The sequence below is a fragment of the Entelurus aequoreus genome, linkage group LG27 (genome assembly GCF_033978785.1).
Source record: "Entelurus aequoreus isolate RoL-2023_Sb linkage group LG27, RoL_Eaeq_v1.1, whole genome shotgun sequence".
Lineage (NCBI taxonomy): Eukaryota > Metazoa > Chordata > Actinopteri > Syngnathiformes > Syngnathidae > Entelurus > Entelurus aequoreus.
This window is the reverse complement of record NC_084757.1, coordinates 31389311-31408126: the sequence shown is the minus strand read 5'-3', so window position 1 is coordinate 31408126 and position 18816 is coordinate 31389311. Positions and strand designations below refer to the sequence as shown.

The window sequence follows — 18816 nt, the reverse complement described above, 5'->3', positions numbered from 1 at the left end:
GGCGACGGCTCCGGCGAATGCGCCGCATAGCAGGGAGTCCAGCGCCGTCCAGCCGGGCCTCAGGTCCTGTAGGGCAGCATTGGGCATGTTTGCGTCACGTTGCGTTGTCACGTTACAGTAAAAACAAAACTTCACTTTGTGACCTTAAACTAGACGTAACATTAAAGTACACATTATTCATCTTTATGATGTAGTTACCTCTATTTCAGTGCGTCTAAAACTTGTTTCACCAAGTACCACCTCAGAAAAAACTTAGCTCTCCAAGTACCCCCATAATGCCCAACATTAAAACACAGTAGCGTAATAGGCCTATGTATTCATAAAACAAGGCAGAGGTTTAATCGAACATATTTAATATTCTTGACCACTCTAACATTGCACACAGTTTGAACAGTAACACTGTGTTTTAATATAGGAAAACACTGTACTTCAATCAAGTGATGTGATTCTTTAGCATACCACTAGATCATCGGTGTACATAGTGTGGCCTTGGGGCAATTTGTGGCCCGCAGCTCAAGTTTTGTTGGCTTATTGTTGAAATAAAGTCAAACAAAACAAGTAAAATATTAGAATAAAGACAAAAAAAGACAATGTAGTGAGAAAAAGATAACACTTTAAGTATCGGATTTGCGCAATCTAGGTATTGACATAATAAAATGTCCTTAATTAAAAAATACTGTGGTCTAAAACACAACATTTTTCAATAACAACAAATGTCAAAGTATATTAAATACAGATAAAGAGTTTCCAAGGCAGCAGCATATTAAAAAGTATCCAGTAACATACGCAGTGTTTCCCACACATTCATTTATTTGTGGCGGCCCGCCACGAAAGAATTACGTCCGCCACAAATATTTTAAAAAATAAATTAAATTACATTTTAAAAAAAATTGTTTTTTTGTTTTTTTTGTCCTGTCCAGCTTCTCAGGCAAATCATATAGTTGATGTAGATGCCCATATAGGCTGTTCAGATTTACTTTACAAAAGAGAATTGTAGAATACTTCTCTTGTTGCCTTATTTGTATTTGACCACTACTGTTTTCTGTTTATTTGTTACTGACTGTGGCAGGACACCTCTGCCTCTGTTTCACTTTATGTTGCTGGTAAATAATATGGTTGTAGTAGTAGGCTAAAGTTAAATTATTTAGTATGCACTAATTAAAGGGGCAGAGCTTTAAGAGACATTTTAGCTTTTATATTTTATAAGATATATTTTTTGTAAGAACCACTATTAATAAATATATTTCAGTGAATAACTTATTGTTCAAATCTGTATATAAATATGTACATAAAGTGTTGTAATTATATTGTAAAATAGATGGATGGATGGATGGATGGAAGTTTAAAACAAAACTGTTATTATTAATTAGTAAGTATACATTTTTTGAGCCTTTTTAGAGAAAATCATATCATTGTAGTAAATTATGCAAATTACTTGATGGTGTCATGGTGGTCTTTAGCCACGCCCATAGCCACGCCCCCACCGCCACAGGTATCTTGGCAGTTTATGGGAAACACTGATACGTCTCTGTATCACTCATTGGAATGCATCGTGAGCTTAATAAATAATTTCGGCCAAGAGGTGTTGCCAAAAAAACTTAGACAGCATCGATGTATTACAGACTATTATTAATAAATAGTTTTTATTCTTTATCTGTTTGAGTGATTTCACTCGATCAAACCTTTTTTAACATTCCACACTACAAAATAATAAAAGTATGTATAATTTGTGCTGATATCCGATCATATTTCGGTATCGGCCAATACTCAAGGCTTCAATATCGGTATATAAATAATAATGTCATCTATAACACAAAGCCAACACAAAGTTATATCTTTAAATATATATATATAAATATTTGTTAGGTCAGGAAAAAACAGAGGCTAATTCATCCCTAAAAGCCTGTTTCGCAGGTTTCCCTGCTCTTCAGGGGATTTTCCCTGGAAATCCCTGCGAAACAGGCTTGTAGGAATGAAATAGCCTCCGTGTTTTTTCCTGACCTAACGAATATTCCCGCTCTACCTCGGCATTGAGCACTTTCTAACGGAAAAACCACAGTAACCTCGGCTATATATAACATTTCTAGGGGTGTGAGTCTTTGGGCACCTAACGATTTGATGCCATTCTGATTCCTGGGGTGATAATTTGATTCAAAATCGATTCTCGATTCAACATGATTCTGGATTCAAACCGATTTTTGCAATGCATTATTTGGTATAATAATGATGATGAATCAGGTTAGAAAAGCTCTTTCCGGTTGCATGGAGAAGGCGTTAAAAGGTATTTTAAAGAGATATTATAAAAAAATTTTTAAAAAAGTATGAATCGATTTAAAATTTGGACGAATAAGAACCACGATTCAGATCTGCATCGATTCCTTGTGCACCACCAATAAGTTCTGTTTCTAGTCAAAAAAAATTACAACATAGAAAAGTATCAAATTGGCCCCAGCATGCTTTGACTTTTCACTTTGCGGCCCTTGGTGGAAAAAGTTTGAACACCCCTTGCCCTCGCTGGAGAATTTAGTTTGAGACTAGTTTGAGAATCACTGCTCTATTTTATCACGTCTCACCGTGTACTTGAATTGTCATCCTGCTTATCATCACCACAACAAGTGTGAAGTACTTCCTGCAAAGTCACTCCTCTGCTAATCACGAGAGATAATGCCAAGCCATGTTTTGCAAAAACATAGCTGTTTAAAGGCCTACTGAAATGAATTTTTTTTATTTAAACGGGGATAGCAGATCTTTTCTATGTGTCATACTTGATCATTTCGCGATATTACCATATTTTTGCTGAAAGGATTTAGTAGAGAACAACGACGATAAAGATCGCAACTTTTGGTATCTGACAAAAAAAAGCTTTGCCCCTACCGGAAGTAGCGTGACGTAGTCAGTTGAACATTTCCGCAAAGTTCCCTATTGTTTACAGTGATGGCGGCCAGAAGTGAGGGCGTTTCGGACCGAGAAAGCGACGATTTCCCCATTAATTTGAGCGAGGATGAAAGATTTGTGGATGAGGAAAGTGCAAGTGAAGGACTAGTGGGGAGTGGAAGCGATTCAGATAGGGAAGATGCTGTGAGAGGCGGGTGGGACCTGATATTCAGCTGGGAATGACTACAACAGTAAATAAACACAAAACATATCTATACTCTATTAGCCGCAACACAACCAGGCTTATATTTAATATGCCACAAATTAATCCCGCATAACAAACACCTAGCTCCAAGCTCCTAGCTCCTAGCTCCCGTCCATACAACCCGCCAATACAATTCAAACACCTGCACAACACACACAATCACTCAGCCCAAAGGACCGTTCACCTAACTCAAGGTTCATAAAGCTTATATATTTACCCAAAGTTACGTACGTGACACGCACGTACGGGCAAGCGATCAAATGTTTGGAAGCGCAGCTGCGTACTCACGGTACCGCGTCTGCGTCTGTGTATCCAAATCAAAGTAATCCTGGTAAGAGTCTGTGTTGTCCCAGTTCTCTACAGGCGTCTGTGTATCGAAGTCAAAGTCCTCCTGGAAAGAGTCTCTGTTGTCCGAGTTCTTCGATCTTGACTGCATCTTTCGGGAATGTAAACAATGAAACACCGGCTGTGTTGTGTTGCTGACTTCCCTTGCAAAATACTCCGCTTTGCACCGACAACTTTCTTCTTTGCTTGCTCAGCTTCTTTCTCCATAATGCAATGAACAAATTGCAACAGATTCACCAACACAGATGTCCAGAATACTGTGGAATAATGAGATGAAAACAGAGCTATTTTGTATTGGCTTCAATGGGGGAGCCATACTTCTGTTTCACTGGCTACGTCACGCGCATACGTCATCATCCAAAGGCGTTTTCAACCGGAAGTTTAGCGGGAAATTTAAAATTGCACTTTATAAGTTAACCCGGCCGTATTGGCATGTGTTGCAATGTTAAGATTTCATCATTGATATATAAACTATCCCACTGCATGGTCGGTGGTAGTGGGTTTCAGTAGGCCTTTAATAAAGTGTGTGTGTGTGCGCGTGTGCTTTCATGCAATTTTTCCACGCCTAAAGGGCTGCTGAACCCAATAAACAGCCACTCTATGCGATGAGAATTGCTTCAGGAAGGGAAAATATCAGCAGTCTCACAACTCTTATTGAGGCCAAATGCTGTTTTGCATGCCACATGGATTGAAATACCTTGATGTATAATAAAAGTATCCCGCAACACTTCCTATTGGGAAACTGCCATTGTTTTGTGGACTAAATACCCATGGGACTTAAAAAGTCCTTGCACCATTCTGAGGTTTGACCAAAATATGTCATCACAAGTTATGTCACATGAGATTTCAGCAAATCTCGTGAGATTTCCACCCAGTAAGCGTCTAACTCCACGAGTATGTTTTTCTTTTTTGTGCTTTTTTTTGTGATGTCAACAATGAAGGCTTTCATTGATGGCAAAAAAGAAGAAGAAATGTAACTTAATGCTCCCGCGTCAATGCAGCGTCCTTCAGCTGCTGTGGCTGAGAATTAAAGGCCTACTGAAAGCCACTACTACCAACCACGCAGTCTGATAGTTTATATATCAATGATGAAATCTTAACATTGCAACACATGCCAATACGGCCGGGTTAACTTATAAAGTGCAATTTTAAATTTCCCGCTAAACTTCCGGTTGAAAACGCCTTTGGATGATGACGTATGCGCGTGACGTAGCCAGTGAAACAGAAGTATCGGTACCCCATTGAAAACATTACAAAATAGCTCTGTTTTCATCTCATAATTCCACAGTATTCTGGACATCTGTGTTGGTGAATCTTTTGCAATTCGTTTAATGAACAATGGAGACTAGAAAGAAGAAAGTTGTAGGTGGGATCGGTGTATTAGCGGCGGTCTACAGCAACACAACCAGGAAGACTTTGACTCGGATAGCAGACGCGCTAGCCGACGCTAGCCACCGACCGCACGGATGATCGGGTAAAGTCCTTCGTCCTTCCGTCGATCGCTGGAACGCAGGTGAGCACGGGTGTTGATGAGCAGATGAGGGCTGGCTGGCGTAGGTGGAGCGCTAATGTTTTTATCATAGCTCTGTGAGGTCCCGTTATACTAAGTTAGCTTCAATGGCGTCGTTAGCAACAGCATTTTTAAGCTTCGCCAGGCTGGAAAGCATTAACCGTGTAGTTACATGTCCCTGGTTTAATAGTATTGTTGATCTTCTGTCTATCCTTCCAGTCAGGGGTTTATTTATTTTGTTTCTATATGCATTTAAGCCCGATGCTATCACGTTAGCTCTGTAGCTAAAGTGTTTCGTCTATGTATTGTCGTGGGGATAAAAGTCACTGTCAATGTCCATTTCGCGTTCTCGACTCTCATTTTCAAGAGGATATAGTATCCGAGGTGGTTTAAAATACAAATCCGTGATCCACAATAGAAAAAGGAGAAAGTGTGGAATCCAATGAGCCAGCTTGTACCTAAGTTACGGTCAGAGCAAAAAAAGATACGTCCTGCACTGCACTCTAGTCCTTCACTCACACGTTCCTCATCCACAAATCTTTCATCCTCGCTCAAATTAATGTTGTAATTAGAGATGTCCGATAATATCGGCAGGCCGATATTATCGGCCGATATATGCGTTAAAATGTAATATCGGAAATTATCGGTATCGGTTTTTTTATTATCGGTATCGGGTTTTTTTTGTTTGTTTGTTGTTGTTTTTTTATTAAATCAACATAAAAAACACAAGATACACTTACAATTAGTGCACCAACCCAAAAAACCTCCCTCCCCCATTTACACTCATTCACACAAAAGGGTTGTTTCTTTCTGTTATTAATATTCTGCTTCCTACATTATATATCAATATATATCAATACAGTCTGCAAGGGATACAGTCCGTAAGCACACATGATTGTGCGTGCTGCTGGTCCACTAATAGTACTAACCTTTAACAGTTCATTTTACTAATTTTCATTCATTACTAGTTTCTATGTAACTGTTTTTATATTGTTGTACTTTCTTTATTATTCAAGAAAATGTTTTTAATTTATTTATCTTATTTTACTAATTTTTTTAAAAAGTACCTTATCTTCACCATACCTGGTTGTCCAAATTAGGCATAATAATGTGTTAATTCCACAACTGCATATATCGGTTGATATCGGTATCGGTAATTAAAGAGTTGGACAATATCGGAATATCGGATATCGGCAAAAAGCCATTATCGGACATCCCTAGTTGTAATCGTCGCTTTCTCGGTCCGAATCGCTCTCGCTGCATTGTAAACAATGGGGAAATGTGAGGAGCCCATCAACCTGTGACGTCACGCTACTTCGGGTACAGGCAAGGCTTTTTTATCAGCGACCAAAACTTTATCGTCGCTGTTCTCTACTAAATCCTTTCAGCAAAAATATGGCAATATCGCAAAATGATCAAGTATGACACATAGAATGGACCTGCTATCCCCGTTTAAATAAAAAAAATTCATTTCAGTAGGCCTTTAAAAGGCATTAATGGCGATTACATACTTTTTTACGAAAATCGGCCAGTACTGATCCTTAACGATCAAATTTTTTTTTTTTGACAGTTGTTCAACAGCAAAGAATATTATTGACATTTCCATTATACAGTGGTTAACTTCTTTTTACACTCGTATGACAGTCGAGAATGTGACACACAGTGGTTAACCTATTTTTATACTTGTTAAGAATCTTAAAGTGTTACTGACATTTTAACATACCGTGGTTAACTTCTTTTTACACATGCATAACCGTTGCTAAACTCGGCGAGCCATCAACAATCCTCCCTCCCCACGGTGAAAAACAATTACTTCTTAGTATTGCCCGTACAGTTAATTAAAGCTTTCATGATACTAACAGTTTGGACTATTTTCATTCCTAATGTTTCCACATGGGAAATAAAGGGATTGTAAACACAAACAGGTGTGTATGTCCTACATTATCCTTATCCTTATCTTGCACGTTTCTGCTTGGGCAATGTTGCAGGTAAGATGACCCAGCTTCATGTTGTTGGCCTGCCCCTCTCCCTTGTATTTACAGCCTCACTGCCAGCAGAGAGGTATGTTTTCACAAGCACATAACACTGACTTACTTTAACGCATTAAAGGGGAACTGCACTTTTTTTCCCCTTATGTAAGACAAGAACACATATGTGTTTTATGCAGTCTAACTAGTAAGCAAAAGTCAGCTTACGACGGAGCCTATGGGAGTCGCTCTATTCTGCATATAAAGCAGTTAAAAACACCTCCATTAAGGTTTTGTATACCGTATTTTTCGGAGTATAAGTCGCTCCGGAGTATAAGTCGCACCGGCCGAAAATGCATAATAAAGAAGGAAAAAAACATATATAAGTCGCACTGGAGTATAAGTCGCATTTTTGGGGGAAATTTATTTGATAAAACCCAACACCAACAGTGTTTCCCATAAACTGCCAAGATTCCTGTGGCGGTGGGGGCGTGGCTATGGGCGTGGCTACAGGCGTGGTCACCATGACATCATCGAGTAATTTGCATAATTTACTACAATATGATTTTCTCTAAAAAGGCTCAAAAAATGTATACTTACTAATTAATAATAACAGTTTTGTTTTAAACGTCCATCCATCCATCCATTTTACAATATAATTACAACACTTTATGTACATATTTATATACAGATTTGAACAATAAGTTATTCACTGAAATATATTTATTAATTGTGGTTCTTACAAAAAATATATCTAATGAAATATAAAAGCTAAAATGTCTCTTAAAGCTCTGCCCCTTTAATTAGTGCATACTAAATAATTTAACTTTAGCCTACTACTACAACCATATTATTTACCAGCAACATAAAGTGAAACAGAGGCAGAGGTGTCCTGCCACAGTCAGTAACAAATAAACAGAAAACAGTAGTGGTCAAATACAAATAAGGCAAAAAGAGAAGTATCCTACACTTCTCTTTTGTAAATTAAATCTGAACAGCCTATATGGGCATCTACATCAACTTTATGATTTGCCTGAGAAGCTGGACAGGACAAAAAAAATAAAAATTAAAATAAAAAAAAATTAAAAAAAATTAAAAAAATCTATTTGTGGCGGACGTAATTCTTTCGTGGCGGGCCGCCACAAATAAATGAATGTGTGGGAAACACTGACCAAGAATATACATTTGAAAGGCAATTTAAAATAAATAAACAATAGGGAACAACAGGCTGAATAAGTGTACGTTATATGAGGCATAAATAACCAACTGAGAACGTGCCTGGTATGTTAACGTAACATATTATGGTAAGAGTCATTCAAATAACTATAACATATAGAACATGCTATACGTTTACCAAACAATCTGTCACTCCTAATCGCTAAATCCCATGAAATCTTATACGTCTAGTCTCTTACGTGAATGAGCTAAATAATATTATTTGATATTTTACGGTAATGTGTTAATAATTTCACACATAAGTCGCTCCTGAGTATAAGTCGCACCCCCCGGCCAAACTATGAAGAAAACTGCGACTTATAGTCCGAAAAATACGGTACATGCTGTAAGTGAATATGTAATGTAATAACAGGCACATTCATAATAACATGTACTATTTATGCATCAAAAACGCATCACAACATCACTGATTACTACTCACTGCAGATCTAATAAAACATCACTTACTGTACAATGTCTGCTCTAACTGGGTTGCCGACTGATAGGATGTTGATATATTCCCGTTTAGGTAAAGAATGACTCATAATCCTCGCAAAGAAAAAAGGGCGTTGTCTTTTTCGCCCTTTATAAATTGGCTGTCAAAGTTGACCAACTTCTCGGATTATGTCCTTATTATTTTACTCTAGAGGTGAGAGGTATCATTTATGATTCAGAATAGACTTTCATTAGCTACATGCGAGAAAGCAGCTCAGCAGCTGATGATGTCAACACAGCAGCATAAAGAAGTTAACGCTCTGCGACAATGCACCGCTAAAAATAAGTCCATAACATTAGGGCTTACATAAGAACATCGCCAATACTTGGTTAATATTCAGGTCACTAAATGTAAATGCAGTATTAATGCCGTTTTTTGGATGATTGTTTAGACCAGTGGCCCCCAAACTTTTTGACTCAGGGGCCGCATTGGGTTAAAAAAGTTTGGCCGGGGCAAGTCTTAACTTTAAAGAAATACACTCTATACATTGTTAATGTGGTAAATGACTATTCTGGCTGCAAATGTCTGGTTTTTGGTGCAATATCTACATAGGTGTATAGAGGCCCATTTCCAGCAACTATCACTCCAGTGTTCTATTGGTACAATGTGTTTGCTCATTGGCTCAGAAGGCTAATTGATGATTAGAAAACCCTTGTGCAATCATGTTCACACATCTGAAAACAGTTTAGCTCGTTACAGAAGCTACAAAACTGACCTTCCTTTGAGCAGATTGAGTTTCTGAAGCATCACATTTGTGGGGTCAATTAAACGCTCAAAATGGCCAGAAAAAGAGAACTTTCATCTGAAACTCGACAGTCTATTCTTGTTCTTAGAAATGAAGGCTATTCCACAAAATTGTTTGGGTGACCCCAAACTTTTGAACGGTAGTGTATATATATATATATATATATATATATATATATATATATATATATATATATATATATATATATATATATATATATATATATATATATATATATATATATATATATATATATATATATTAGGGCTGCAACAACTAATCGATTAAATCGATTATAAAAATAGTTGGCGATTAATTTAGTCTTCGATTCTTTGGATCTATGCTATGCGCATGCCCAGAGGCAATTTTTTAGTTTTATTTATATGTATATATATATATATATATATATATATATATATATATATATATATATATATATACCCAGAAATTATCATGTAGAAAGCTGGAACGCAAATGGCGTGCGACTAAACTTGAGGTTTTCCATCAAGCATGGAGTGATAGTTTAATAACTTATAAACGCATGCTTACCTCAGCTAAAGCTAAATATTACTCAAATCTCATCCACCTCAACGAAAATGATCCTAAATTTTTGTTTAATACAGTAGCATCGCTAACCCAACAAGGGACTCCTCCCAGTAGCTCCACCCACTCAGCAGATGACTTTATGAATTTCTTTAATAAAAAAATTGAAGTCATTAGAAAAGAGATTAAAGACAATGCATCTCAGCTACAACTGGGTTCTATTAACACAAATACGACGGTATATACGACGGACATTGCCCTCCAAAATAGTTTCTCTCTCTTTGATGAAATAACATTGGAGGAATTGTTAAAATGTGTAAATGGGACAAAACAAACAACATGTCTACTTGACCCAATTCCTGGGAAACTTATCAAGGAGCTTTTTGTTTTATTAGGTCCATCAGTGTTAAATATTATAAACCTATCACTTTCCTCCGGCACTGTTCCTCTAGCATTCAAAAAAGCGGTTATTCATCCTCTACTCAAAAGACCTAACCTCGATCCTGACCTCATGGTGAACTACCGGCCGGTGTCCCACCTACCGTTTATCTCGAAAATTCTCGAAAAAATTGTCGCACAGCAGCTAAATGAACACTTAGTGACTAACAATCTCTGTGAACCTTTTCAATCCGGTTTCAGGGCAAATCACTCTACGGAGACAGCCCTCGCAAAAATGACTAATGATCTATTGCTAACGATGGATTCTGATGCGTTATCTATGTTGCTGCTTCTTGATCTTAGCGCCGCTTTCGATACTGTTGATCATAATATTTTATTAGAGCGTATCAAAACGCGTATTGGGATGTCAGACTTAGCCTTGTCTTGGTTTAACTCTTATCTTACTGACAGGATGCAGTGTGTCTCCCATAACAATGTGACCTCGGACTATGTTAAGGTAACGTGCGGAGTTCCCCAGGGTTCAGTTCTTGGCCCTGCACTCTTTAGTATTTACATGCTGCCGCTAGGTGACATTATACGCAAATACGGTGTTAGCTTTCACTGTTATGCTGATGACACCCAACTCTACATGCCCCTAAAGCTGACCAACACGCCGGATTGTAGTCAGCTGGAGGCGTGTCTTAATGAAATTAAACAATGGATGTCCGCTAACTTTTTGCAACTCAACGCTAAGAAAACGGAAATGCTGATTATCGGTCCTGCTCAACACCAACATCTATTTAATAATACCACCTTAACATTTGACAACCAAACAATTAAACAAGGCGACTCGGTAAAGAATCTGGGTATTATCTTCGACCCAACTCTCTCGTTTGAGTCACACATTAAGAGTGTTACTAAAACGGCCTTCTTTCATCTCCGTAATATCGCTAAAATTCGTTCCATTTTGTCCACAAGCGATGCTGAGATCATTATCCATGCGTTCGTTACATCTCGTCTCGATTACTGTAACGTATTATTTTCGGGCCTCCCTATGTCTAGCATTAAAAGATTACAGATGGTACAAAATGCGGCTGCTAGACTTTTGACAAAAACAAGAAAGTTTGATCATATTACGCCTATACTGGCTCACTTGCACTGGCTTCCTGTGCACCTAAGATGCGACTTTAAGGTTTTACTACTTACGTATAAAATACTACACGGTCAAGCTCCTGCCTATCTTGCTGATTGTATTGTACCATATGTCCCGGCAAGAAATCTGCGTTCAAAGAACTCCGGCTTATTAGTGATTCCCAGAGCCCAAAAAAAGTCTGCGGGCTATAGAGCGTTTTCTATTCGGGCTCCAATACTATGGAATGCCCTCCCGGTAAAAGTTAGAGATGCTACCTCAGTAGAAGCATTTAAGTCTCATCTTAAAACTCATTTGTATACTCTAGCCTTTAAATAGACTCCCTTTTTAGACCAGTTGATCTGCCGTTTCTTTTCTTTTCTTTTCTACTCTGCTCCGGGGTGGACCGCTAGCCTGTCCATCAGATGGGGACATCTCTACGCTGCTGACCCGTCTCCGCTCGGGATGGTTCCCGCTGGCCCCACCATGGACTGGACTTTCGCTGATGTGTTGGACTTTCACAATATTATGTCAGACCCACTCGACACCGAGGATGTCGTTGTGGCTTGTACAGCCCTTTGAGACACTTGTGATTTAGGGCTATATAAATAAACATTGATTGATTGATTGATATATATATATATATATATATATATATATATATATATATATATATATATATATATATATATATATATATATATATATATATATATATATATATATATATATATATTTTTTTTTTTTTTTTTTTTTTTTTTTTTTTAAAATAAACCTTTATTTATAAACTGCAACATGTACAAACAGCTGAGAAACAATAATCAAAATAAGTATGGTGCCAGTATGCTGTTTTTTTTTCAATAAAATACTGGAAAGGATAGAAATGTAGTTTGTCTATTTTATCCGATTTTTAATCGATTAATTGAAGTAATAATCGACAGATTAATAGATTATCAAATTAATCATTAGTTGCAGCCCTAATATATATATATATATATATATATATATATATATATATATATATATATATACACCTTCTCATTTCAATGTGTTTTCTTTATTTTCATGACTATTTACATTGTAGATTGTCACTGAAGGCATCAAAACTATGACACCTGTGAAGTGAAAACCCTTTCCGGTGACTACCTCTTGAAGCTCATCGAGAGAATGCCAAGAGTGTGCAAAGCAGTAATCAGAGCACAGGGTGGCTATTTTGAAGAAACTAGAATATAAAACATGTTTTCAGTTATTTCACCTTTTTTTGTTAAGTACATAACTCCACATGTGTTCATTCATAGTATTGATGCCTTCAGTGACAATCTACAATGTAAATAGTCATGAAAATAAAGAAAATGCATTGAACGAGAAGCTGTGTCCAAAATGTTGGCCTGTACTATATATATATATATATATATATATATATATATATATATATATATATATATATATATATATATATATATATATATATATATATATATATATATATATATATATATATATATATATATATATATATATATATATATATATATATATATATATATATATATATATGTATATATATACATATACATATATATATACATATATATACATATGCTGGCGGGCTGGAGCCGGCACGCGGGCCGTAGTTTGGGGACCACTGGTTGAGCCGGCTTTATGGCCGCAATAGAGGACCTCCATTGACTCCATCGTAAGCAGACTTTTATTTACATTTATTTACGAGTTACAATACATTAAAAAAAACATGTTCTTGTCTCTCATAAAGTTTGTAAATTATAAGAAAAATTCCACCCCAAAAAGTGCACGTCCCCTTTAAATAAGCTCAGCATTAGAACAGGGATGTCAAAGTCAAATACATCAGAGGGCCACAAAAACTAATTTGCTAGAAGCCGAAGGGCCGGACTAGATCAATGTTTATTAAAACATATTAAAATGATTGCACATAACCTATTGAACCTAACACAGTGTACTGTATTTTATTCAATGATTAAATGAATAATCCAACAATTTTGTATGGCTCGGTTACTAATTTCAAGTGAAAACATTTTTCAACAGGCTCACAGACAAGAACAAACTTCCTTCAAAGCAGGCGGTTGTAGTGCAGGATAAAAGAGCAATAAGGTGCAGATATAAATAAATAGATTACTGTACAGATAAATATATTGCACTTTTGCATATGCATCCACGTTTATGGATGGATGTTACAGTATATTGTCTTTATATTCCAGCCAGTTAATCCGTTTTTTTGGGAGGAATTGAGGGGATTATTATGATGCGTTCAGGAGTCTGATGGCCTGAGGGAAGAAGCTGTTACAGAACCTGCAGGTTCTGCTACGGAGGCTGCGGAACCTCTTTCCAGAGTCCAGCAGTCCAAACAGTACTTGTTGGGGGTGGGAGGAGTCTCAACAGATTTTTTGGCATCACATCTTCTTTCGTTTTTTTAAAAATGTATTTTATGTTTATAAACTCAGGAAATATGTCCCTGGACACATGAGGACTTTGAATATGGCCAATGTATGATCCTGTAACGACTTGATATCGGATTGATACCCAAATTTGTGGTATCATCCAAAACTAATGTAAAGTATCAAACAACAGAAGAACAAGTGATTATTACATTTGAACAGAAGTGTAGATAGAACATGTTAAAAGAGAAAGTAAGCAGATATTAACAGTAAATGAACAAGTGGATTAATAATTCATTTTCTACCACTTGTCCTTAATCATTTTGACAAAATAATAGAATGATAAATGACACAATAAGTTACTGCATACGTCAGCAGACTAATTATGAGCTTTTGTCTTGTATGTTCACTATTTTATTTAAGGACTTAACTCCAATAAGAAACATATGTTTTATGTACCCTAAGATTTTTTTGTTAAAATAAAGCCAATAATGCACATTTTTTGTGGTCCCCTTTATTTAGAAAAGTACCAAAAAGTACCAAAATAATTTTAGTACCGGTACCAAAATATTGGTATCGTTTCAACACTAGTTCTAATACAGTGGTTCTTAACCTGGGTTCGATGAAACCCTAGGGGTTCGGTGAGTCGGCCTCAGGGGTTCGGCGGAGGTCAAGACACACCCGACTCATCGTGTAAATACAAACTTCTCCCTATCGGTGTATTACGGATACGGCAACAGCTGACTGGTTTGCAGGTGTGTAATTTGTTGTGAGTTTCTGCACTGTGTTGGTTTTGTTCTTTGAACAAGGTGATGTTCATGCACGGTTCATTTTGTGCACCAGTAAAATAACATGGTAACACTTTAGTATGGGGAACATATTCACCATTAATTAGTTGCTTATTAACATGCAAATTAGTAACATATTGGCTCTTAACTAGTCATTATTAAGTACTTATTAATGCCTTATTATAACCCTAACCCTCTAACCCTGACCCTAACCCTAACCAAATAACTTTAAATTAAGTCTTTATTACTTAGAATTAGGGCTGCAACTAACGATTAATTTGATAATCGATTAATCTGTCGATTATTACTTCGATTAATCGATTGATAATCGGATAAAAGAGACAAAATACATTTCTATCCTATCCAGTATTTTATTGAAAAAAAACAGCATATTGGCACCATACTTATTTTGATTATTGTTTCTCAGCTGTTTGTAAATGTTGCAGTTTATAAATAAAGGTTTATAAAAAATAAAAAAAATCCTCTGCGCATGCGCATAGCATAGATCCAACAAATCGATGACTAAATTAATCGGCAACTATTTTTATAATCGATTTTAATCGATTTAATCGATTGGTTGTTGCAGCCCTACTTAGAATATGTTCCCCTAGTGTCCAAATAACTCTAAATTAAGTCTTTGTTACTTAGAATATGTTCCCCATACTAGAGTGTTACCAAAAGCCAGGGGTCACCAACACAGTGCCCGCGGGCACCAGGTAGCCCGTAAGGACTAGACGAGTAGCCCGCTGGCCTGTTCTGAAAATAGCTCAAATAGCAGCACTTACCACTGTGCTGCCTCTATTTTTTAATTTTTATTTATTAACTAGCAAGCTGGTCTCGCTTTGCTCGACATTTTTAATTCTAAGAGAGACAAAACTCAAATAGAATTTGAAAATCCAAGAAAATATTTTAAAGACCTGGTCTTCACTAACTGACAAAGAAACAGATAACAGATTTGGTGTCCAGTTCAAAGTGTGACATGAATTATTTAAAAATTTGAGAGTTGACTTTTGTATTTTACATGAGTTATTATTTGTACAAACATGGTGCAAAGTAATTCATGATTTGTTAAAAAAAAATGTTAGTGGCTAGCTAGTTAAAATGGGATATTGTGATTTCACAAGACTGTCTTAGAAGTGATCATTTGAAAATGTTCAATTTGAAAAATGTGCACTTACAGAAAATATAAAAATAAAGTGTTGCATATTGATATTTATCTGTTTCTATATATATTTATTGTGAGAAATCATTTAGATGATCAGTGTTTCCACAAAGATAAATATCATTAATTATTAATAATAACATAGAGTTAAAGGTAAATTGAGCAAATTGGCTACTTCTGGCAATTTATTGAAGTGTGTATCAAACTGGTAGCCCTTCGCATTAATCAGTACCCAAGAAGTAGCTCTTGGTTTCAAAAAGGTTGGCGAACCCTGCCAAAAACATATAACTTTGTCTTGAATTTGAAAAAATATATATATATATATTTTTCACTAAAGAAGGGTTCGGTGAATGCGCATATGAAACTAATGGGGTTCGGTACCTCCAACAAGGTTAAGAACCACTGTTCTAATCAAATCCAATCACCCCAGATCCCACCTCACTCCTACCCACTTCTCCAAAGTGGGCTGGCTCAAGGTGGAGGACAGAGTTAAACAACTTGCACTGAGCCTAGTCTATAAAATCCACTACACCTCCCTGATACCGAAGTACATGTTGTGTTTTTCAACCACTGTGCCGTGAGATACAGTCTGGTGTGCCGTGGGAGATTATCTAATTTCACCTATTTGGGGTATAACATTTTTTGCAAACCAGTAATTATAGTCTGCAAATGATGTGTTGTTGTGGAGTGTCGGCAGAGTAACCGTGTAATACTCTTCCATATCAGTAGGTGGCAGCAGGTAGCTAATCGTGATCACAATTTTTCAGATGACAGTGGGAGGCATTGTGCAGGTAAAAAGGTGTCTAATGCTTAAACTGAAAAATAAACAAAAGGTGAGTGCCCCTAAAAAAAAAGGCATTGAAGCTTAGGGAAGGCTATGCAGAACGAAACTGCAACTGAACTGGCGACAAAGTGAAGAAAAACATAATGCTGGACGACAGCAAAGACTTACAGCGTGTGGAGCAGACGGCGTCCACAAAGTACATCTGAACATGACATGACAATCAACAATGTCCCCACAAAGAAGGATAAAAGCAACTGCAATATTCTTGATTGCTAAAACAAAGCAGGTGCGGGGAATATCGCTTAAAGGAAGACATGAAATTGCTACAGGAAAATACCAACAAAACAGGAAAAGCCACCAAAATAGGAGCGCAAGACAAGAACTAAAACACTACACATAAGAAAACAGCCAAAGAGTCCAAATAAGTCAGGGTGTGATGTGACAGGTGGTGACAGTACACCTACTTTGAGATAAGAGCTATAGTGTTGCATGCTTAGATATGGTTTAAAGTCATATCCCACGACTTTTTATTGTCAATATCGAGTTTCATATTTTAATGATTTCTGCTGGTGGTGTGCCTTTGGATTTTTTCAATGAAAAAAATGTGCCTCGGCTCCAAAAAGGTTGAAAAACACTGCCTTAACGTAAATGACCGCCATAACCACAACACCAGGGGGAGCGCTCCACTAACCACGTTAAACCCAGATTCCGAACTAACAAAGGTCTTAACTCATTCTCTTTCCATGCCACATCAATGTGGAATGCGCTCCCAACAGGTATAAAAGAAAGGGCATCTCTATCCTCCTTCAAAACCGCAATAAAAGTTCACCTCCAGGCAGCTACAACCCTAAACTAGCACCCTCCCCGGATTGCTAATAATCAAATGTAAACAATCAAATGCAGATACTTTTTATTATGCCTTCTGATCTCTCTCTCTCTCTCTCTCTCTCTCTCTCTCTCTCTCTCTCTCTCTCTCTCTCTCTCTCTCTATGTCCACTACTTGCTGTCCATACCCTACCCCCCCCCCACACCCCTGATTGTAAATAATGTAAATAATTCAATGTGATTATCTTGTGTGATGACTGTATTATGATGATAGTATATATCTGATAGTATATATCTGTATCTGAATCAATTTAAGTGGACGCCGACTTAAACAAGTTGAAAAACTTATTCGGGTGTTACCATTTAGTGGTCAATTGTACGGAATATGTACTTCACTGTGCAACCTACTAATAAAAGTCTCAATCAATCAATCAATCAAATAAATCTGATCCGGCCCGGGGGCCTTGACTTTGACATTGATTGATTGATTGATTGATTGAAACTTGTATTAGTAGATTGCACAGTACAGTACATATTCCGTACAATTGACCACTAAATGGTAACACCCGAATAAGTTTTTCAACTTGTTTAAATCGGGGTCCACGTTAATTCATGGTTGCATTAGAACAGATCAATTCATTTTAAATCCCAACTTGACGGTGTATCAGGAATAAAGACTATGCATTAAGACTGGAAGTGCGACCTTTGCTGGGCTGGAAGCAGCAGGCAGGGTCACCACCGGGGCCACTGGCAGGCGGCTCTGGTGGTCCATATGTGTCCCTCACTTAGTCTCTCATGGATGCTTTACCAGAGCAGCTGCGAATAAAAAAAAGAAACCATTTTGCACAGTTTGTTCCCCTTTTTTATTTTAAGCCCACATTACAAGATCCTGCATTACACAAGCAGCTCAAACTGTTGTTTTTGCATGCAATGCTGCTTTAATCCTATTAATCAACACCACACCTCCTGCAAATGATGTAACATGTGCATGAATAAACATGTTCATATATGATTTAGTTACCTTTTCAAGGTGTCTCGGGCATTCGACGTTGTTACGCCGTCGTCTTGCTGCGTCTCTGCAGGCTGCTTGGGTCCGTAAACGCAACTTAAAGAGGGAGGAGGTCCGTGTTGTTGTTTTTATCACAACGTCGAGCCGCGCGTTCGCATGCTTCCTATTTATAAACGCCAGGGGATTCTATTTTAATCCGCGTGTGTCGCTGCCGCGCGTCCTCGCCACTGCGCTCGCTTTTATTTTGGGGGGCTCGACTGACAGTTCTGGAAGAAACTAGAACGACGTCGTTGCCCACTGTTTTGGACTACAACGCCCACAAAGCCAAGGGGCCTTCTAGATATCGCGAGATTTCGCCGCCGTGGTGGGT

The 18816-nt window shown here is 37.3% G+C and overlaps 1 protein-coding gene across 1 annotated transcript in view; it reads right to left on the bottom strand.

Moving 5' to 3' along the window:
* Positions 1-18754, bottom strand: part of LOC133644308 (mitochondrial coenzyme A transporter SLC25A42-like) — a 40450-nt gene extending 21696 nt beyond the window's left edge. Inside the window, exons 1-3 of the mRNA XM_062038689.1 lie at positions 18459-18754; positions 18141-18253; positions 1-66 (exon numbers count right to left, since the gene is read on the bottom strand). The exon at positions 1-66 is cut by the window's left edge and continues 46 nt beyond it. Coding sequence (XP_061894673.1) covers positions 1-66; positions 18141-18209 — 135 coding nt within the window. The 5' untranslated portion in view covers positions 18210-18253; positions 18459-18754. The remainder of the gene's footprint in view (positions 67-18140; positions 18254-18458) is intronic.
* Between the last annotated feature and the right edge of the window lie 62 nt (positions 18755-18816).